The sequence below is a fragment of the Glandiceps talaboti genome, chromosome 1 (assembly GCF_964340395.1).
Source record: "Glandiceps talaboti chromosome 1, keGlaTala1.1, whole genome shotgun sequence".
NCBI lineage: Eukaryota > Metazoa > Hemichordata > Enteropneusta > Spengelidae > Glandiceps > Glandiceps talaboti.
In genome coordinates, this window is record NC_135549.1 from 1231662 (window position 1) to 1254912 (window position 23251).

General features: G+C 36.7%; 3 protein-coding genes across 4 annotated transcripts; 2 read left to right on the forward strand and 1 right to left on the reverse strand.

Annotated features, from left to right (window-relative positions):
• The first annotated feature begins 290 nt into the window (after positions 1–290).
• On the forward strand, positions 291–6565 carry LOC144442848 (putative E3 ubiquitin-protein ligase MID2). The gene is made up of 6 exons (XM_078132240.1): positions 291–1094; positions 2227–2307; positions 2872–3105; positions 3582–3604; positions 4094–4272; positions 5673–6565. The coding sequence occupies exons 1-6, from the start codon at positions 291–293 to the stop codon at positions 6563–6565; spliced, it is 2214 nt and encodes a 737-aa protein (XP_077988366.1).
• A 1108-nt stretch (positions 6566–7673) lies between these two features.
• Positions 7674–11091, forward strand: LOC144441646 (kelch-like protein 26). Its single transcript, XM_078131111.1, has 3 exons — positions 7674–7756; positions 8178–9044; positions 9635–11091. The coding sequence occupies exons 2-3, from the start codon at positions 8208–8210 to the stop codon at positions 10559–10561; spliced, it is 1764 nt and encodes a 587-aa protein (XP_077987237.1). The 5' UTR covers positions 7674–7756; positions 8178–8207; the 3' UTR covers positions 10562–11091.
• A 2716-nt stretch (positions 11092–13807) lies between these two features.
• LOC144437184 (uncharacterized) lies at positions 13808–23167 on the reverse strand. Of its 2 annotated transcripts, none has more exons than XM_078126079.1 (5): positions 22462–23167; positions 19497–19654; positions 17453–17536; positions 16503–16579; positions 13808–15703 (listed from the first exon to the last, which is right to left on the reverse strand). In XM_078126079.1, exons 1-5 carry the CDS (start codon positions 23030–23032, stop codon positions 15655–15657), a joined length of 939 nt encoding a protein of 312 aa, XP_077982205.1. In that variant the 5' UTR covers positions 23033–23167; the 3' UTR covers positions 13808–15654. The 2 variants fall into 2 exon arrangements, with proteins under 2 accessions (XP_077982205.1, XP_077982197.1); XM_078126071.1 differs by having other exon boundaries at positions 22309–23167.
• Positions 23168–23251: the final 84 nt, after the last annotated feature.

Sequence of the window (23251 nt, forward strand, 5' to 3'; positions counted from 1 at the left end):
ACATTAGTATTAAAGATAAATGACAAAAAAGTCAAGACGACTGTTGACAGTGTACCTGTGCATGTGTATGTGTCTGTCGAACTAGTGGAGTGGTGGCGTGTCCGAACAACGCTTCAAACTTCCCGCGAACTTATCCATTGTTACTCACGAGAATAGATGTGTTCCATTTGGTAGAATGTACAAATACCGTCAATTTCTAGAACCACTGGTTGGACAAATACGCACGTCTTTTGGTGACTGTTGATCACTCTTATTTCCCTACCCACGTGTTTTCGATACCATGTTAAAGAATGGAAGATGCGTTAGGTGAGCATTTAACCTGTACAGTGTGTCTAGATCTGTATGAGGATCCTGTACTCCTTCCGTGCCTTCATACTTTCTGCCACTCATGTCTTCAGCATATAATCAACAGTAACGGTCAAAGTGTGCGGTCGATCTTTTTTGGTAGGACGACACAGTTTCGTTGTCCGGAATGTCGATCTACAGTAAAATTAGACAGGAGGGAAATAAATGGCTTGCCCAAGAACTTTCACATTGCCAATATTGTTGAAAGTTTCAAAAAGAATAAAACGTCAACCGAGAACGTCGGTCCTGAAGGAACCATCATTTCGAACTTGCGTCGACAGATTTGTCATATCTGCCAGGAAAACTTTGCCTGCACGTTTTGCCTTCAGTGTGAATTAGCTTATTGCTGGTCATGTCTACGTACTTCACACACAACATCACAGCAAACGCAACAGCAAGAACGGTCAGACAGAAATGAAGAAGACTCAAGTTGTCGAAAAGATAGACGCCAAAAACGTCAAGGGGCTGACAAAGAAACATGCTCCAATAACGATAGTCAGTTACCAAACGATACAGGATTACCAAGCTCACAAAAGTTGAAAGCGAAAGATAAAACAGACAGAAAAGACAAGAAAGGCGTTGGTGGCAGACATCTTTTACTGAATCTCGACGTTGAATGTGGTCATCACGAGAATGAGCACATGGTAGCATTTTGTTTTCAGTGCTGTAGACTTGTATGTCCCGTCAGTGCAACCCGACACGAAGAACATCCAGTACTATCAGTAGTAGACGCTGTACTTGTGGTCAAGGTAAAACAAATTTTACAGTGGTATAAAGACTGTGACACACCCCTACATATAACTGCTAACTTATGTCATCATAATTAGGCTGGGATCATAATTTGCGGCAGGGGGCCTTGGGAGAAATTGGGGACCATGAAAAAAAATTAGGGTTCAAAGGGGAGGGGGGGGGGCATGGACATTCTGATGGTCTGAAAGGGGGGGGGGCAGAAATATTTTACTCATGATTTGAACCAAATTAAACCCCAGTAGTGGTCGTTACGTTTACCGAGTAAATTAAAAAATTTCTAGCGACTTCGCCGCATTTACTTCTACAACCTATATTCAGTAATGAGTTGGGCGACAGCCATGCGAATGCATTTGTGTATACGTGTATGCCTTCCTGTGTCTGTCTGTCTGTCTGTCTGTCTGTCTGTCTGTCTGTCTGTCTGTCTGTCTGTCTGTCTGTCTGTCTCTCTCTCTCTCTCTCTCTCTCTCTCTCTCTCTCTCTCTCTCTCTCTCTCTCTCTCTCTCTTTCTCTCTCGCTCCCTGGAGACTTTTTTAAAACATGTATACCTCAGGAGCAGTCGTTTACCTTGTACTTTGCAAAATTGTTCACTTCATTTACCTACCATACATTTAATTATGAGGCAGTCAATAGCCTAGCTAATATGTGTGTCAGCCAAAATATCTCTGCATATGTTAAAGTAAAGGTAATATAGCCATACAGTTGTATCATGTTGTATTGAGTGTAAAATTTGGATATTGAAGACAATTTTCAAGTACTCTGTGGCTTCCAATAATATGTATGGTTTGAAGTTTTATGCCACTAAATGACCTCCTACATGTCCTTATTTTCAAAAATATGCTTACCGTGGGAGGGACTATATAAAAACCAAAATTATTACTAGTATTATATTTCTTTAAAATACTTAGATTAAATACAGTTAAAGAAAATATTTGCAATTTTTTTCTTATATTTTAAATCACCAATAATTTTCGCTGAATTTCATGTACTGATAACAGAAATATTAATTTCATACTGTACGACAAAATAAACGGTTACTAGTAACTTCGAGTGGAATTGTATAAATATTACAGAAAACGCAATAAATTTCAAACAAATACTAAAAATGCAAAATTTTCAATGATCTTTTTACAGGAAGAATTATCTAATGGTGTCCGTGGTTTGAAGCACAAATCTGTTGATTTAAGGAAGGCGGGTGTTTACCAGGATAAATTGGTAAATATTCTACAGGTGGGATTTAACGTTTGTTTGCAAGTCAAAATCAAAACCGACGTTTTGGTCTTGGTTACCGCCCCCTACGACCAAGAAGAAAACGTGAACATGTAGTACAAAGGACAGTTCGAGCAAAACACAAAAAGATGGTATTAGTGAACAAATACTAGACCTCTACATCATCGGATTTAAATCAAATCGAGGGACCACGTGATCGAAAAAGGTTACATTAACTCGCTTTGGCAAGTGACGCAAATAATAATCAGACTCTAGAGAACCACTATCAACATCAGCTCTTCAATGATAGTGTATTATATCCAACGATACTTGATGTAATATCCAACGATACTTGATGTACCAACTTATTTGTGTACTTGTTGATCTGATTTGCAAACGCTCTTCCACATAATGACAGAGACAAATGTGTGGGAAACTTCATTGTACCAGCCATATCATTGAAATTATCAGCCATATCATTGAGCTTACCAGTCATATCCTTAATGTCAACTTATTTGTCTACATTTGTATTTGATGTGTTTGATTTATATTGAAAACCATCTACCACAGAATGACAGCGACAAAATGTGTGAGAAACTGCATCTTGATTGTGATCGTCTGAGCATGACAGTACAAGAAAAAGAAGATACCCTTTCCCAACACATCAATACAATAGCAGAGAAGAATGCCACATTCACGCGGCTTCAGGGTCATCTATGTGAAGTGAAAGCTGAGAAGCTGAAAGAATTGGCGGAAGAAATCATCCTGGGATTAAAACCTATCAACCTTGAAGCCTTCATTCAGGTAAAAATAAAAGTGAACGAAAGGAGAGGAGTCGTCACATACACACATTACTTTCAAAGACGACAGCAGATTAACATCAGCAACACACACACGATGATACATGGATATTATAATTTGGCTGATCGATGCTACCCTCAGTATATATACAATTTCATTATAAAAAGTAAAAGTGGGGAGATTTTAATACCGTTTGAAGCATTTGAAAGTACTTATTGGCATGAGTTATTGCGTGTCCGACTTTAAACTGAATAGAGTATGCGCTAAACTCTGAATTTCGTAATTTGTTAACACAAATGTGAAGGATTAATGAGACGTAAATGTGTACAGATCTTATGTTAGACTAATGTAAAGACTTTGTACTAGCTGCATATGCGATTGAAAACGCTTATTGGAGAAGCAACAGCAGCATCATCAGCATCTTCTTGCTCTAGTCCTTCCGAACCACTTAAAGATCATCATCTGTTTCTATTTTACAGAAAGGCTTAACGCTGAAAAGAAGGTGAGATGTAAATATCATTCTTATCACAATATCATACTTATGTCATATGTGGCATCATAATATGTAAGCGAAAAGGTGTAAGTGACAGTTCTTCGTCTTCTGCTGTGCAAACACCATGTACACACACTTTGCAGATACACAGAGGAACGCAAACGTAAAAGATCAATGTTTAAATATGGTGTATTCATACACAGACATGTTATCATACATCCCTGACGTCATAAAAGACTTGTAGATGGATGAAAATTGCTGAAGTACAATTCGAAAATCAAATCCACAAAATCGAAAACTTGGGCGCGAAATTATTTTTTGAATAGACAATGGTTATATCGGAATTTGGAATTGGTGTTGTACACCAACCGGGGCATTTGCGAAGTTCACGGGAATATGTTGACAGATTGTTGCCGTGAAGTGAAAAAGAAATTTAAATACCAAGCTAGTGTTGACAATATTTATTGTAAGTAATCAATGTCTTACATTTAATGACAGGATGGAGAATGCTTATCGTCTGTATTCAGCAATCAAGAGTACATATGTTAATGATAGGATGGAGAGTGGTGCCTCAACAGTTGCAGCGACGAGCGCCAGTAATCTGCCACCAAGTAGCTTCAATGCTGCGTCAAGAACAGAAACCGTAAGACAAGAGGAAGGGAGAGAACGACCTAACGGTAAGCAAAATGATGGAGCCTTCAGTAATTTCAAAGGGGGTAGGGTGGGGTTGGGTCACTTTTACAAATTGATTATCGGGAGGGTCATATTTTAGAAAGGGATAAGGATCGGTCACATTTTACTTTGACTTATTATATTCATTTGTCATTTTGGGGACTTTCGCATTTCACATGCCACATCAGTGATGGATAGGTTTAGGGTTAGGGTTAGTGTTAGAGTTAGTTACCGTAATATCAGACTACGACAATTAAATCGCTGCTTACAACCACGTAGTGATTTAATTGCCAGGTATGATGTGAGGAGAAAAGTCACAGTGGGTCCTGCAGGAGGAAAACAGGAAGATATTAGGGATAATGCTGTGGAGATGTTGACCTCGGTCCTGACAATATTGGGAGTATGCCCATCTAGTGTTTTGGCAGTTAATATTCTGGCTTTCAGTTCAGTCAAACACGTGTAGGTATTGATTAATGGAGTGCCAAATTCACACAAATTTACTACAGTGGTAGTAGTTGAGAAATAACTAATACCTTTAAAACTTTCAACGTGGTGACAACGGTGGGATTAAGTCATTTAAACCATTGATTCTCGGGCAAGTATCCGTTTCCATATCTGGCAGCATTTAAAACACGGTTGTTAAACATTTTAACATGGAGAGGGTATAATATTTTATAGAAAGGAAATTGGGGGCGGGCCAATTTTAAGCAAGACGGGGTCGAGGGAGGATCATATTTACGCAACAACCCGGGCCTGACCCCCCCCCCCCCCGGGCTCCCCCTCGTAATTTCTGAAGGCTCCCTAAGTACATCTGACGAGAATATAGATGTATTCGATCGTTTTGCTTGCAAATTACGGAACTTGAGTCAGACTGTTCTTCCTCCAGTCAGAATCAATTTAGACTAAATTCACAATGCATTTGCACTTACTGTGGTAAAAGATAAAAAATGGTGTGCCGGTATGCCACCAAACTTCGAAACGATAGACTCAATCTTGCAAGGTATATTGTTCATTGTTCGTAAACTACATGCATTCTTTAAAATAACTGAAAAACTAATAAATACATTACATGTATATATATCACACTTGGTACTAATGGACAGCGACAAACTAAAAGTGTGATGCACTTTATCTATTCCACCAAAACTGGTTTCTCTTTGTCGCCAGGACTGTCAAAGATTATTTCAAATACCCATTGCTAGTAACCTGGTGTCCAGATTGTTCTGAGAAAACGAAAGCTGCAGTAGTAATAATTATAGTACATCATTTCCTTTTATGTAGTCCGGGAGCTTGGTCAGCAAACTATAGTTATAATGGCGACATATCACAGTACAGCAAATACGATACAGTTGCATTTCTCTGCATGGTTTTCATGAACGTATTTTATGATCTTTCACCAATCCAGGTCATCATGATTCGACCAATTCCCGGGCTGAGTCAGCGATTTTTTCTCTAGACAGAAGAACAGCACATGAAGGACTAATCTTTCTGACTCCCAATCACGTACAACGTAGAATAGCACCACAATATCACAACGACTGTCGTGGAGATTGGTTGGACGAAAATTATAACGGATCTGCTAACCACCAATGTTTGCGATGTCTTCGGTGCACATACGACAATATGTTTGAGCACCCCCCTAGAAGGACTAGAAGATACAGTATGAGTTTTGCCCCTGAATTACAACCAACAACTCTTTCAAGTCGATATTGTGGTCGTTCGTGTACTGTGCTGGCAGATCATGGCTTTAGTCATGGCAAACATTATTGGGAAGTGCATTGCCGCTTCGATGTAGGAACTTACCGACAAACTTACTTCGGGGGCAGCTTGTTGACAATTGGTGTAAGCTCCACCAATAGTCAGCGACTCTTGTTATTAACTGAGGATGAAGCGGCCTGGGCTCTGGATGTAACCGGAACGGCATACAGGTTGTTTCGCCATGGTAACCAAGCATCTTGGATTGATATACCGGAAGACTTTGCTGCCCAACATGAACGAGCCGACAACCAAGAAAATTTCATCTTTTGGTTACCGTTTGGTGTATTTCTCGATCTGGACAACCATCTATTGGAAATTTACAGCTGTTCCACCAGGCAATGTTTACACGTGTTTACTGACATATCTCCAAACACTGCATCCTTATATCCAGCATTGACAATAGGTCACGATGGGTTATGTGTAGAAATTAAACCAGATATCACACTTCCACAATTTATACGACGTCATCACCAAGAACACGTCATCCAAAACACGAATGACATTCCAAATGAAGAATGTGGACAAGAAACGTGGGTTTAGACATTTAGACGGTTATGAACTAGTGACTTTTAATAGCTGGTGACATTATATACATTTGGGCATTTAACATTTCACCATGGATTTTAATTTCAGAGACATTACAGTATACGTGCATATTTCCTGTGTCTTATTTTGCAATAGTCAATATTAATAAATATAGTCATCTATGATATAATGTGCCGACATGACACTATAGGTAACTATTAGTATTACCTGTTACACTAATCGATTGCAATTTTAATACAACAAGGATATTGATAATTAAATCAAAGTTTTATAAAACAAGTATAGCGTCATTTGTGGGTAAATGTATAACAGAAACATGGTAAACGTTACTGATCGTACTCAAGTAGTGTTGTGTTGTGTTGTGTTGTGTTGTGTTGTGTTGTGTTGTGTTGTGTTGTGTTGTGTTGTGTTGTGTTGTGTTGTGCTGTGCTGTGCTGTGCTGTGCTGTGCTGTGCTGTGCTGTGTTGTGTTGTGTTGTGTTGTGTTGTGTTGTGTTGTGTTGTGTTGTGTTGTGTTGTGTTGTGTTGTGTTGTGTTGTGTTGTGTTGTGTTGTGTTGTGTTGTGTTGTGTTGTGTTGTGTTGTGTTGTGTTGTGTTGTGTTGTGAGGCCGTCAGGCAGAATAGCGACAACGGACTCCGTTGCTTAATGCGCTTTTCGGCCTGACGGCCTCACTCACGCACTGTAGTAGTTCTCTGTGATCTGGCAACTTCACGAGCGCCTGTGGACATAACCACCGGGCATGATATTGAAAGAGATGAACACACTTCAACTAGGGTACGTGATGTTTTTGTTCGACCAAAGCACATTTTCCCATGATACGTATGTGTATATGTTTCGGTGTAAATGCAAAATGTCACTGCAGAAACAATCTATTATATGTGTTGGTTGGCTGAGATACAAAACTATTCTGACTGAGACCATCGAAATATCGGTGAAATTAAACAATTTAAAAGGAAAGCACCCATGCTGATTCGAAAGGCTTGCAATTTCAATTGAAACAGTTGGCGAATCATTAACGGGCAAGGCCCTATCGGGAAAGTTTCAAGTTTCCATAAAGTTGTTCGTTCCGCAAAGGATCATGGGATATACATAAACATGGCGGCCGCCATAGGTGACAGACTGTAACAGGAAGTGCGTTGTTGAAACAAACGTTTTGTATTTTTGTTACAGCGTAGTTTTCAACATGTAAGTAATCACAGTACTCATAAATTATTAACCTTCCGTAAAATCGACTTTAAATCGTGTGTGCAATCGTACAGACTGGATTTCATCGGAAATAATCGGTTGACAGGGAAGGACCGATCACAACAATGCAATGGTTCTTGCATGGCAAGACTGCATCTTTCTTTTGTCTCCCCTTCATGTCGTGCAGTATAGCATATCAGTGATCAATGGACCCATCTCTATGGTAATCTGCTTTTTCCTGAATTAATAATTCAATAAATAAATATACTTTCAAAATTATTGTTCTGTGTTGTAAAATCATACAAACACACTCGGTCACGGATGGCAACAAGCAAAACAACAATGTACAATGTCTCATCAATCATGAATTTGAAGTAACACTAAGTATTGCTGTTGTTTTTCTTCTATATGTAATAAACAGACTAGAGAGAAATCTGAACGACCCACTGCCATGGAAACGTATGTTGGACACAGACCTCCGTTACGAAGTCTCGGTGATATGTACAACGAGGGCACGCTATGTGACGTCACCGTGGTGGTGGCTGGAAGGGAATTCCAGGCACACAAGATTATCCTGGCAGCATCCAGTGACTACTTCAAACTAATGTTTACCAGTGAGATGCAGGAACAGTCTATGCAGAGAGTAGAGTTGAAATGTGAACAGTTAACATCAGATTCATTTGATGCCTTACTAAAATATGCCTATACAGCTACACTATATCTCACAGTGGAGAACGTATTTGATATTCTAACAGCAGCAGACCACCTTCAGATTGTCTCAGCCATTGAGAAATGTTGTCATTTTATCGTCAAATCTTGCCTTGGAATGTGTGAAATGAAAGTTGGTGATTGCCTGGCAGTGTCTACCTATGCTGATAAGTATAGTCAGTTGACATATTTGGGAGATACATTGAATACTACACTAGCTAAGAACTTTGTCAAGATAATGGAATATCAGGACACATTTGAATTGTTGAGTTTTGAAAGACTTTGTACAATTCTTGAGTCTGATGATCTCAGTGGTACATCAGAAATACAGATACTCCAGTGTGTATTGAAATGGCTGCGACATGATGCAGATACACGTATGAAATATGCTGCCCATTTACTCTCAAAAGTTCGACTTGGTTTAGTTGACAAGTACAAGTTAGCCAATTTGATGGAAGCTGCTGATATTCACTCTATTCCAGAGTGTCGGGATTTGTTTTATAAAGCTATGGTATACCATGCATTACCAGATAGACAGAATGTGCCAAGTGAAATCAACAAACCCAGGGCTTCATCTATGGTGAGTTCATTTTCAATGTTCTCTTCATGTTTTGGGTTTAAAAAGGCAGAACGGGAATCAATCTACATACGACTTGCATTCAAACTTGAATGTCTATTTACGAGGTACACTTAATTTGCATATTAGGATCAATGACTAAATTCTCCAAATATGAGAGCCTGTCAATGTGTGATGGGTTACTCTAGAAGTCATGAGATGCACAAGATGTAATTTAAAATTCATTCACAGCCACCCACACAGTCATTAACATCATGTCTTTGTTAATCAATCACACAATTCTAACCAATAACACAGTCCCTCATAAAGTTAGTGTTTATTGGGCCAGTTATGTAATGTCCAAATATGGTGTACTGGTATTTGTCAGCTCAGGATGCTACTTATACTCTGTTTACGTCATTAGAGCAGCTGGGGTTCACTGATTGGATGAACAACTTTCTGTGCTGATTGAGGGACTTTGACCAGACTGTGGTTAGAAACCACAGTTGGTATCCAGACTACCTGTGGCTAGGATTAATATAGGGTAGAAATGATAACTGTATTTAAAAAATGACAGTTAGTTTAGTTTTAACTACATTGTTGTTATTTTCCAGGCTCTATTATCTCTGAACACTGTTGTTATGCAGTACTTTGACAGAAACAGTATGGCCTGGTCTACATTGCCGAACTTTGTCAACCATTCCACTGGTAGACAGATCACAGGATACAACGCACCAGCTGTGGCTGCTTGTGGTAATTTCATCTATGTTGCTGGTGGAAATATCCAGGGACCGACAAGTGCACTCAGTCGTTATGACATTGGTAGGAATGCATGGGATAATTTATCACCCATGAAGTCTTGCAGGTTTGCATTTAGTCTGTGTATCTTTGATAGTTATATGTATGCAGTGGGAGGATACAGTGATTCTGGCTACCTATCTCACAACAATGTGGAGAGGTACAGTTTTACTACAGGACACTGGCAATTCATTGCACCACTCGACCAACCTAGGTTCCATGTTGCTGTTGTACCCTACAAGGGCTACTTGTATGCCATTGGTGGACAGAAAGATAAATTCACAGCATTAAGGATCGTCCAACGATTTGACCCAGTCAAGAACGAGTGGGAGAAGTTGAACCACAGTATCTATGCACACACTCAGGCCTGTGCTATGGTGGTCAATGATAGATTATACATTTGTGGTGGCAAAACAAATGGAGAAGAACGTAGCTGTGACCTGATGAACAGTAGATCAGTGGAAATGTATGATGATACATCAGACACTTGGACGGAAATACCGCAAGGTTTAGTACCACCTGGAAATATTCCAACTGTTGTCATAAACAATGAGGTGTACATTGTACTGAATGGCTTTGCCTACAAGACTGATATTAGAACCACAGATGACCAAGTGTATTGCATAGATCTGGATGACTGGATGAATATCACTAAGTTTATTCGTGGGTTGTCGGTCGTGTGTGTTTCTATCAACTTAGAAAGACTTGTAGGTTCAAATGAGAGTAAAAACAGTGAAGTGTAATCTCATCTACTGGAAATCATACCAAAAAAAGTGAAAGTTATCCCACCAACACTGTACCCATCATATCAATAACTTATGACCAAGATGTGTGGAAAACAGACAAGTTTGACCTGAGATTTTTTCCTAATGATTTCATCAAAGGTTAAAATCGAAAAGTTTACAAATATTGCATTATTGCTCTGAATAAAAGAATGTTAAACACCTGACAATTTATGGAAAACCTGGGAGTAAGCTCTCCTGGCTGCATTAAAAGTATTTACAGAGAAAATACTCCACAAATAAGAACGATAAGGAATATCACAAAAGACAGAAAATAAGTGACATTTAACAGAGAGGGACGCAAATTTAAAGTCACGAATTAGAGCATTACCTCTGACATAAAAAAAATCGAGTCTGAGCCTGGATGTCCTCATTATCCTTGAGGTCACAGGTGATCAAGTGACCAAGGTATTTGTAAACATCGACATAATTCAGCAATCTACCATTCAGATAAATTGCAACTGGTCTCAGTCTATGTACATTAGGTTGAATTAGCATACAAACTGTTTTTTTCTCATTAAAAAGTATAGAATTAATTTCACCATAGTGGCCATAAGTATTAGCAAGCATCTGCTGGCCATAGGCTCCAGTAGATATAATAACTAAATCATCAGCATAAATTAAATGGTTCACTTTATAGCCACCGAGAAGGCAGCCATAGGGAAGTGTTGAAAGATTCTTACTGAGGTCATCTAAATACACAGTGAAAAAAAGAGGTGAAGTAATTCCACCTTGCTTAACTCCATTCTTTGAATTAAAAAATTCAGATAAACACCCATTCCATCTAACCACAAAGTCTTGATACCTGTACATGTATGCTAACATCTTAATTAAATAAGGTTTGACCCCTTTGTCTAATAATTTATTGAAAAGAATATCATGACGAACATAATCAAACGCTTTAGATGCATCCATGAAAGTGATGAAAACGGGTGCAGTGCAGTATCCTCTGAAATTTGAATTTATTTTAAAGTACATGGTAAAATCTTCATCGCTGTACTATTTGGTGCTAAGATTGTTGTATTTCATAACAATAGCCATAGTGTAACTTGCTGATTGTAAGTGTTCTTTCACTGTAACTTCACTACTCCTTTCTTGAATAGCGCCCCCATTGGCACACTTTTTATGAACAAGGGCAACCAAACCCAGAAATCCAAGATCTATTCACTCAGCTGGTAAGCCGAGTACTGTATGCTTCCATGATTAGGTAATTGTTTTTAATCACACTTCTCAATTTGTGTGCAAGTGAGGGCCTTCTTTGTACATGTTTTAGAAAAGAGAGGAATCTTCTCGACATGTAATTAGTAGAGAATGTAGACTACATTTATTATAGCGAGATAGATTGCAAAAATATGTAGTTAGCAATCTGTTCAGTTGTGTCGCTGGCAACTAATGAATCAACCAGTAGTTTCTGGTGACCTTTCATGGGTCTTAAACTTCAGAGAATGAGTGAGTGAGTGAAAAGTTAACCTGTATTTAATTCATGGAAGCTTTAAACTGAATAAAGTAACTTACCTTCTAACATTACTGACAAAGGGTTGTGTATTCTTTCACTTCAAGGATATATGTATGTATGTATGTATGTATGTATGTATGTATGTATGTATGTATGTATGTATGTATGTATGTATGTATGTATGTATGTATGTGTGTGTTTATGTATGTACGTGCGTACGTATATGCGTATGTATGTATGTGTGTGTATGTATGTATGTATGTATGTATGTATGTATGTGTGTGTGTGTGTGTGTGTGTGTGTGTGTGTGTGCGAGTGTGTGCATGCATGTATGTATGTATGAATGTAAAAGTGAATGAATGATTGAAAGTCAAAATTTCCAACGAGATTCAAACCCTGTACTAGATGATGACTATGGCATCCAGAGTATACTACGGTCAATTCAAATACATATACTAATTTAGAAACAAACATGTTTTCCTTTTCATGTATGTATTTATGTATGTATGTATTTATGTGTGTATGTATGTATGTGTATGTATGTATGTATGTATGTATGTATGTATGTGTGTGTGTATGTATGTATGTATGTATTTATGTATGTATGTATGTATTTATGTATGTGTATGTATGTATGCATGCAAATGTGTGTGTGTGTGTATGTATGTATGTATACAACCATCAAAGAAATATAAAATATTGATTGATAGAAACTGGAGTAGGTTTGTCAGTAATATCCTACACAAGTCAAATTTACAGCATAGAGTTAAAAAGAAATTGCTGTGTAGTTGCTCTTGAAATTTTTTGGCTATCGTGGTGGTTGAAAAGAAATTTGTTGTTGGGTCCAAATCCTCCTACCCCCCTTGAAATCAAATGGTTTACCCCTTACCATTACAAGGACAAGGTGGTGGATTTCATTTTGTCAGTTAACTGATACTTATAGTACATGTCAGAGGACATTTATCATTTTTATTAGGACAGTTTTGGTTAACTAGTCCGTTATTTTGTCCAATGCGCAGGCGAGGACAAAATAACTGATGGGTTAACCAAAACTGTCCTAATAAAAACTGAAAATGTCCGAGGATGTGTACTATAATGAAGTTATATGTCGAATTTGATGAGTTTTTAGGGTTTTTTTCACCAGAAAGTAAACCTTGTTATCTACAACCTCTTACCCATTATTATGTTAATTACAAAATTCACAACAGAAATCACATCCCGCACATCTCAGCCAAATAATCTGATGTTTTCCCTAAAGGTTCAGTGTGAAATCCATTAACCTGGCAAGGACTCATTCTATAACAAAATGACAGTCCCAAGTCGAGCATTATTTCCATTTTACCCATCCGTAGTTGTTAACCCCTGTGCACATCAAGTCAATCACAGCAAGTAAGAAATTCTTGTCTGTGAGTCAATGCACAAATTCTAGTATGGAGACCTGCTTTCTGCACAAGTCACTTTGTAGTGAAGTGGTTATAATAGAGCATGTCTTTGGATAGACAGGTACAGAACTAGAGGTACTCCGTTCGAGACCCACCAAGGTAAGAACGATTTTACTTCAATTCTTGATTTATATGAACCTCAGTTCAGTTGTGCTAAAACATTCCAATTACAGAAATGTATAAATCAAAATCATGCCTTTGCCAGTCAACTATGTCTGACAAGATCATTGATAAATATACAGTGCAAACAGTCAGGATTTTATAATATCTTTAATTTCTTTTAGAAACCATTAACATGCACAACAGCAGTGTTTGACATGACATAAATTATTTCAAAGTGATTGAAGTTAGTCCACTGTTTCAATTTATTGTCACAAAACTTGTTGTGACATAGAAAAATAAAGACTTCTCAGAGTGTAAATGTTTGTTGATCATTTCTCACCTCTAGAAATGGAAGAGAATGACCAGATATCACTGTGAAACATAAGCTAGGGGGTCACATACTTTGATATACTACCTAAGGAGTCAGACTACCATTTTCACATGAAAACACTACTAAGTATATCATTTTCTACACTACTATGAACTTATGTATTTTGGCACATAACAGTTTGACAAAAATATTGACACAAGTGGCAAGTTGTGAGCAGCCAATGATCTACCAATCACTGGGTTAAAACTTACACCTGGCACAGATGGCTAGTTGTGCGCAGTCAATGTGATATTTCTGGCTCAGAAAGTTATGTACTGTCATATCGGTACTGGTAATCAAAGGCCATAGACCCTCCATCCAGGTCTATGCAAAGGCTCACCAACAAAATAGCTTTGGTCACAAACATGTGGATTCAACTGATATGTGTTCAGTAACTTTTGTACTTGGTATTATAACTGAATAATTTCTGTAAAGTAACATGTTGATTTCACACCTGAATAGTCTCATTTTTGTGCCATGATTGTTCTTTTAGTCTCTCTAGACGATTTATAAGGGAAAGTCATTCCACTTTGACACCAACAGATTCAGGGGAAATTTTCTTATCAGCAGTTTGAGCAAAACTTGGATTAGTGCCAAAATACATAATTCACATTATCTAGGGAGTCACCTTATCACATGACAACATTCAAATCAACAGAATGTTGTATATATGGGGATATGGTCTGCAACTTGGAAGTATTTTACATAATTTTTGTTTCGAAATAAAAGGTTACGTAGCCACTGACAAAACTCCCAAAGTATTAACTGCTGTGAATGTGGGATACTGTATTCTCATACTATATAAATAAAATGATGTCATTTATACTTATACATATTAGACTACAGTATAATCACAGCAGTTTATACGGTACTGAGGAGTTTTACCAGTGGCTGCTGGATTTTAGACAAGTGACAGTGAATGGTAAAATATAAGTAACCTTTTAGTTGGAAACACAAATGATGAAAAATACAAGTTGCAGACCATTTCCCTTTAACTAGGAAGTCAGGTAGAGTTGTGGGTCACTTTGATACACTGTAATATCTAAATACTGCACAACATTTCTAAGTCATTAGAAAATACTTTGACACTTCTTTGAATACATCAGATCATTAATAAATCTCACCACAAAAGTCTACTACCATTTGGTTTGAGTGAACACTATACATCAAAGTTGTAACAAAGTTGTGAATCTTTAACTTTTAACTCTTCAGTTTAAAGCTTTTCTTCATCGTGCATTTCAAAATGTGGAACTAGAGTCTATGTACATATCACAACTTCATACTGAGTTTAATTCTAAAATCTGAAATCTGGTGGATAGGGTAAATAAGTCAATGACTTAATCTACTATCTCTAATAACATTCCTAAGGCAATGATTAATTAATCTGATAATAAATTAAAACAACTATTTCAAAGTAAAAATTTACATTCAATGCTGGCTTGGCTGCATAATAAGTGCATTTAACTTTAAGTGTGAAATGTCAACCTCTTGCATGCACAGTTTAAATTGAAGGTCAATACCGGTAGGAATTGTCAAAGCTGCTATAAATTGTGAAACTGCATGCTATGGAAGTCACAAAACATGTATCTGCACCAATTCATCATGAGGAAACAACACAGAGAGATACTGACTGTGTCATTGGCACCAAAGTTCAAAAAAGGTCATAGTGGAGAAAGAAAAAATCTTATTTGAACTGTGTTTCTAGTAGGTCCAATCTTCTCTTGATTTCTTTGCTGTGTAAAGTTAATTAAGGAAATATAAGTATACATGTACAATGTTAGCATGTCTGAATGTTGTTAAATTTATCCTTGCACTTGATTTTCATCAACTGGTTCTGAAATTAGTAGACACTGGACTGATGTTTGAGCTGTAAGAGTAATTGTGATGGCACAGTTATTTCTGAGCTGCAATCAAAGAGTGGAAACAGATTGCATTTTGATAAAATAGTTGTGTATGTTTCAAAATTCACCATCTCTCCTTCTGTATATTCCACTGTATGACTTCAAGGTAGTTTGGATGGAGAAAAGCTGCATTTACAGTTTATAATCATACTGTTAGAATTTGGATACCAAATTATGATTGAAAGGGATGAAATTCATGATGAACTAAGTATTTTTTGTATTTGCAATAATAAATGCCTCCCCTATGATTCTTACACAAACTAAAGAGTTTATGGGGGGGGGGCACGGTTTAATATGTTTCCCATTGAAATTTCATACAATAAATCTAACACATACAAAGACTAGGAGAGGCTTCGTTTATTAAAAATTGGTATGTTTGCATAGATTTTGATTAATATCATGTGTTCTGATCAGATATTACTTTTTAGTAGTGTACATATTGAAATAATTACAAATGAATTAAAGACTCTCAAAAAGAGGTATGTAGTGAGTACTGAGTTCTCTTGCAATGATTCTTGTAATATTTCAATCTAGTAATAATGCCAGTGTTCCAATTATCCTGATTCACAAACGTTTCTTGTCAAAACTAATTAAACATGTATCAGATTTTGAGTACAACTTCAAAGGATACATTTGTCTTGAAAGCTGATAAACAGGTTGCATGTTTTTGTTGAGTTCTTCACATTTAGCAATCAGAGAATACATGGACTGTAGGAAGAGAAAAGAAAGCGTTCATGATATCACTCAAATTTTGCACAAATATAAGAAAGTAGCAAGGCAATCCACGAACAGGAGGAAAGGATGAAACAGTGTAGATCACTTCATTCAAACCTTGCACAACTATGAGGCATATTATACATCATGTGACATATAAATGTAACTTTTTTGTCAGATTTTAGGAAAACAATTAACCAATTGGATTGTAGTCTTTGGACTTTTAGAAGTACGTTTTAACTTTCATCAAAACAAATCTAACTTTTACTTGTAGTCACAACTGCCTCTCACATACTGGAACTTTTAAATAAATATTTCAATATAGTAATATGAGTGTACGTCACTTTCCATCAGAAAGGACTTAACAGAAAAATTTTCACAATTTTGGACATGTTTCTAAGAATATGTAAGTTAAAGCAAGTCAGAGACATGAGTTTCTGAGGCTCATGATAGGCATTGAAATCATTGATAAATCATTGCCCAGTGCTGATCATCATACTTGCATCACAAAATACTGGTACCATGCTGAATTATAACATAAAATACTGTCAACTGATTCTTACTGTACATAACCCACCTTAACATTGTTGTCAACTGATTCTTACTATACATGAACCACCTTAACACTGTTATCTACTTATTCTTACTATACATTACCCACCTTAACAATTGTCAACTGATTCTTACTATACATGAACCACCTTAACACTGTTATCTACTTATTCTTACTATACATTACCCACCTTAACAATTGTCAACTGATTCTTACTATACATGAACCACCTTAACACTGTTATCTACTTATTCTTACTATACATTACCCACCTTAACATTGTTGTCAACCGATTCTTACTATACATGACCCACCTTAACACTGTTGTCAACTGATTCTCCCATCCTATCCACGGCATCTCTGTGAGTTTGTATATACCCAACACTGATGGCTGACATCTGAAAGCAAGATATGAATTATACCAAAACTTTACGTGAATACCATTTTACATATGTCAAAAATACTGTCAATGGTACTGTCGCACAACTTTAGTTGGCTGCTGCTATGGGCATGGTCTTGTTGCTAGGCATATTTGCATACATTTTTTTGAATCTGGAATCTTTTAATATTAATTTGCCTACCCTTTCCAGTTTTCATCTTTGCAATATAAACCATCATTTAGCCATTGCTGTGGGCATGGTCTTGTTGCTAGGCATATTTGCATACATTCTTTGAATATTAATCCACTTACTTACCCATCCCTGTTGTTATCTTTGTAATGTGCATCATCATCATTTCACTGTTGCTAAGGGTGTGGTCTTGGTTGCTAGGACCAATTGTGTCAAAATGTTTTCAACAATAACTGCAGAATACCAACTCCAGAAATATTCCTACCAAGTTTCAATCCCATTCACCATGCAGTTTCATGATACAAATTTTTCACCAAAATTGAGATTTTTAGATCCAATTTGCATATCACTAATAGGATTATCATGTTGTAAATACAGTTTCATCTATACATGCCCAGATGCACGACAATTAAATTAATGCCCAATCTGCTCAGTAGTTTTGGAATTATATATTTTTGACCAAAAAGACATTTTTATACCTAATTTGCATATCATTGACAGGATCATCATATCATGAACAAGTCTTAATCTAAACACCCCTAAGAACTTTCCCATCAAATATCAGAATGACCTGCTCAACAATATTTTTAGTGTAAGTTTTTTGACCAAAAATCACATTTTTTTAACCCAAATCACACACCGATGGTAAGATCATTTTGATATGAACAATTTCCCAACTAGACACCCAAGGTAATACATCCACCAAATATCATGGCAATCGGTGAAGTGTTTTTTTACTTGAAGTTGTTTACACACACACACACACACACACACACACACACACACACACACACACACACACACACACACACACACACACACACACACACATACACACACACACACACACACACACATCCACAGACAGACAGACAGACAGACACTTTGCCATGCCTATAGCACTACTGAACCTAATATCAGTTCAGTTGTGCTAAAAATAAGAAGAGGAAACTCTCATAGTGTATCATGAGATGGTCAATGTATAATAACATGAAGAAATAATTATACCATATGTTGCATTAATCATAATATAATCAGAGGGAAACATGCAACCGTAGTAACTAATTCATTTAGATGTACACATGTAACATAAGTAATATTACACACATAAACATTCATACAGTATTACTTATTAACTGATATTTACATATACCGATAATCATACAAATTCAAACTACAAATTAATCAATGATGTTGAAAATTTCTATGGGTTCAAGTAAAATTGAGCCTTGTGTAAAATACAACAGAAAGAAGACAGTACTGTAGTACCTTGGTATTATGTTTAGAATAGAATAAACATACATGTATTTCATCCTGGAAAAGACCCTCTTATTCAAGCAAATTATAAAAGAATTGACTAGCACTGAGTTACAGTTCCATTAGATAATATTACATCTCATTATAGAACTGACTGTACTACAGCTGCTAGGTACATGTAACAACACTTCACCTAGAAGTGTTCAAATGTCAATAAATCACCCATTTAATCAAAGACAATATTCTGACCTTTTTTCCTACATATAATTTATCATTCTTTTGTTTTCATTCATTTTGTATGGAAATTGAGAAATGACCTAAGAAATGTTTGTTTTTTCATACTAATATGTACACACAGAAACAGTGACACTCACAGACAGACAGACACATTTATTCTGTGGTCAAAACAAACGTACATTGTGAAGAGTTCCCTACAAGTTACTGAACATCAGACGTAAATTAACCAGCCTCAGACAAATAGATTGACAGACACACACACAGACAGTATTTCTGTAGTCAAATGCCAACTTACATTGTGAAGGGTTCCTTTCAAGTTACCTAACATCAAATCTAAATTATCAGCAACCTTCCTGGCCTGTTTTTCTAAATCATCTAAAGCTGTGGGATCTATCTTGGGAATTGCACTTGCATCTTGTGGAGATTTCTGTTGAACCACCTTTTTTGATAAGTCTACAGTTGAAAAGTAAACAGAATATTCTCAATGTAGTGAAATACATGTGTATTGAGATAAATGGGTGCAAAATGTGTATAGCGACTATCCCAGAGACTTAACTATCTGACTTGACTTTGTTGTCAAATCACTGAGCTATTGTGGGAACTATATATGTACTTCATAGGATGATGTGACAAAATGTTTAATGTGCATTTGGTGATAAATATGTCATTTCTAGGGAGTCTCATCAGAACACCTGGACTAATATCTCGTTTCAGTTTTCTTTTCAATTTCAGCAGTCATTGTTCAGAAGAAAATGATAGTAGTTATGAGAAGATTTACGAACTATTGTGTTGATTATTTTGATGAGATTAGAGTTACATGTTTGATATCCTGTGATTGTTTCTTACATGTACATAAGCATTATCATTGTGGGCACACTATATTGTTGTAAGACACAACAATTTTAAACACCTGCAATGACAATCTGTCAGTTTAATATGTAATTTGCATACTGCAAACTCATGTGCTGGTCAAAAAAGAGTGCTTTGATAATGTAATTATCAAAATAAGTCATACATTTGTATGTTGAGAGGACAGAAACAGCCATGTAACGATCATTTGTGTACTGCTGCCTAGGCAATAAACAGAACAATCTATGATTCTCACAGCTCAATGTCTACAACTGCATCTCTCCGACAGTTCAGTGTCTTCAACCATTGAGACAAGAATAATGCCGAAGTATCTCTCTACAAGTAATGTATTTTAGAAGAATAGCAAGTTAAACTGTGGACAAAAATGGGAAACTCTCCACTTTTCACAGTGTACGTTTACATATTTTTGTTACTATTAGAGATTTCAGAATATTGGTAAAATGTGTATTTTCACTGTGGAAGGGAAGGCCACTAAATGAAACCTTGGTAGAGTTTACTTACCTACAACCCTTACTACAAATCCATCAGTGTAACCCCATTATTGTAGGAATGGCATTTATCTCTTTTTACACATATGGATTATTGAAAGTAGTACCTACATTTGTAGTAGACTGACACTCAAAATAATACTTCTTATTAATGAAAACAGGGACAATCGGCATACATGTAACTATGCATATAAATTGATGGTGAATGATAGAGTACTGTACCATATTTACATGTAAAACCATTGTGTGAACTGTAGAGTATTGTACTATACTTCCAATAATACATGTAGAACCATTGCCTGAACTGTGGTAATCATGGATAATTCTTACAATGCAGTAGGAAAGGTTGCCAAGGTTACTACCATATGAAGTAAGTAATACTGGGTTAGAATGATAGAGAGTCCTTTCAGCAAGAAGACAGCTAGCAGGAAAGTACTAGGATACAGCCAGCACCACCCAAATGTGTTTTTAATCTAAGATATAACCACTACAAAAGTCAACTAAGTCTGGTCAGCTGTGGCATGCTTGAAGAATAGGGAATTGTTCTTTATTTCTTACTTGGATTGTGATGGATTTGACCATTTAGTGACATGCAATTTAATTTATTTGAATGTTTAATTACTAATATGACTGCAGAACATTATAGAAGCAAATATTCTATACACAATGAGTTTCAACAGAAAAGCCAGAATTCATGCGATAAACCTCAGTCTTTACAACATCCTATCAGACACTACTAATACTATGTACATATTGTGGCTTGTCCATCAGTCTTGCACTAAACACTGAAGTGAAATCATTGATGCACACCAATAGATGAGAGAAGGCCTGTCAGTTTTCAGCCTGGGATATCTTGGTATATTAATTTATTGAGAAACTTGCGATTCTGATCATTACAACGCTTGGCTATGCACTGTGAATCATGCAGAATGGTGAGAAGAACTTTATATATAAACGATTGCAGGTATTCAAGCATGAGAATATCTCTGGAAATTTTCATGACTATAAGAGCAATGAATTTAGAACATTCACATACATTTTATTCCAGTTATACTTCAAGAATTGACAAGATTTATAACTTTAGAGATGATCAACATTAGAAGCAACAAAGCAATATATGTGATGTCTTTGTATCAAGCATTGATCATTCCTGTCAGAACAGAGTTTCTATATGGGTAGATTGATAAATTACACATACATGTATCTAAAGAATTTGATTACATTTATGGTGAAATAAGGAGGCCAAGAGGAAATCTTGCCAAATGGGTATGACACACATTTTCAAACAGATATTTACACTAAGTGCAGCTCTACAGTAAATTATTTTCATTGTAAATTGTTTATGGTATATCAAATATTTTCAGAATCATTTGTTTTTAAGAACGGTTTTCCACTGGCTACTGATCTGTGGTATTTAAAGTGTATGGTATTTAAATAGTTATTGAGCACAAATATTATTTATGTAATGTGTATTAGGTGAAAGTTATGCTGGCAAAGTACACAAACACAACATATATGTACTTGTAAACAGAACATACAAATGTAGCTGTAAACATAACATACTACATGTAGTAGTTACATGGAGGAAATCCCCTATTCTTCAATAATGCCTGTTAATGTTGTTAGTTTAGCACAGCTTGAAGGTCAACAAACAGTTGAATAGATGTAAACACAGAATGCAGACAGTGTGGTTTTTGGAAAGCAGGTCTAAATCTACTACTTGACTGTATCACATCATGCTAGGCTTACCACTGTACTTCTGTGAGCTAAAACTCTGTCGTATTTTCTCTTCTAAGTTATCTGCTATAAAGGAGACCATATCACCCTCCCGTATAACAGTGCCATGCAATGGTAGTGACCCTGCAGCTGACCCATATGGGTCTTCTCTATCTCTCCACTCACCACCATCACTCTTTCCTTTAGCTATCTCCTTTGGTCTTACAATGGGTTGACTGTCAACTGATGCTTGTTTATCAGCATTCGACTGAATATTTTCTTCCTTTCTTTCATAATCTTTGCTTGAATTTCCCCCATTAAAGCCTACGTTTCGTGCTGGTTCTACCCTTTGCTCACGACCAGATAAATTGTTTGCAAACTTTTCACCATTTTCTGTAAAGGAATCATTTTTATCATGAATGTTATCTATATTATCATTGTTCACACCCACTTCCGTATCTGTTTGCGATATACCATTTTGTGAGAAATCGTCCACCTGTTCGCTGCCATTCTGTAGTTCTGCATCAACTACCTCGTTCAATATTCTTTGATTGGAGTCTGATGAGACAATATTGCCACCATGCTCTGGAGATGTTGCATTTTGAATCCCACACAAAGATTCAGGGGCATGGTCTTGGTGGCCGATGTCGACGTTCTCGATCTCTGCAGCACGTTCATAACACGTCTTTCCGTTTGTTACGACCTCAGCCTTCTCTCCGTTGTGCGACCCCGTTTCATTCGGTATAGCGTCCGCCATTCGGCACCAGTGCCCTAATTATAATCTAAACCACGTCCTCTATTTTCTGTGCGAAAATGTTGCCTAGAGAAGAGAAACTTCTGCCTTAAAATGATAGAAAACAAGATAGATGTTATTTCCATTACTTCTCCGACGCCATCTTGCTATTTCCAGGCCTGCGCAGTGTCTGCCACTTCACTGCGTAGGAAACTACTTACAAAATTCAGGAAAAGTTAAATA

Bases quoted from the DNA above. Each gene is read 5' to 3' on its own strand.
- LOC144442848 (XM_078132240.1), top strand. From the start codon at position 291: ATGGAAGATGCGTTAGGTGAGCATTTAACCTGTACAGTGTGTCTAGAT. The intron at 3,106-3,581 runs GTAAAAATAAAA...TCTATTTTACAG, and splicing joins ACCTTGAAGCCTTCATTCAG to AAAGGCTTAACGCTGAAAAG. The intron at 4,273-5,672 runs GTAAGCAAAATG...TCACCAATCCAG, and splicing joins AGGGAGAGAACGACCTAACG to GTCATCATGATTCGACCAAT.
- LOC144441646 (XM_078131111.1), top strand. From the start codon at position 8,208: ATGGAAACGTATGTTGGACACAGACCTCCGTTACGAAGTCTCGGTGAT. The intron at 9,045-9,634 runs GTGAGTTCATTT...GTTATTTTCCAG, and splicing joins AACCCAGGGCTTCATCTATG to GCTCTATTATCTCTGAACAC.
- LOC144437184 (XM_078126071.1), bottom strand. From the start codon at position 23,032: ATGGCGGACGCTATACCGAATGAAACGGGGTCGCACAACGGAGAGAAG. The intron at 19,655-22,308 runs GTAAGCCTAGCA...TTTCAACTGTAG, and splicing joins TAGCTCACAGAAGTACAGTG to ACTTATCAAAAAAGGTGGTT. The intron at 16,580-17,452 runs GTGGGTCATGTA...CTCTTCCTACAG, and splicing joins CAGTTGACAACAGTGTTAAG to TCCATGTATTCTCTGATTGC.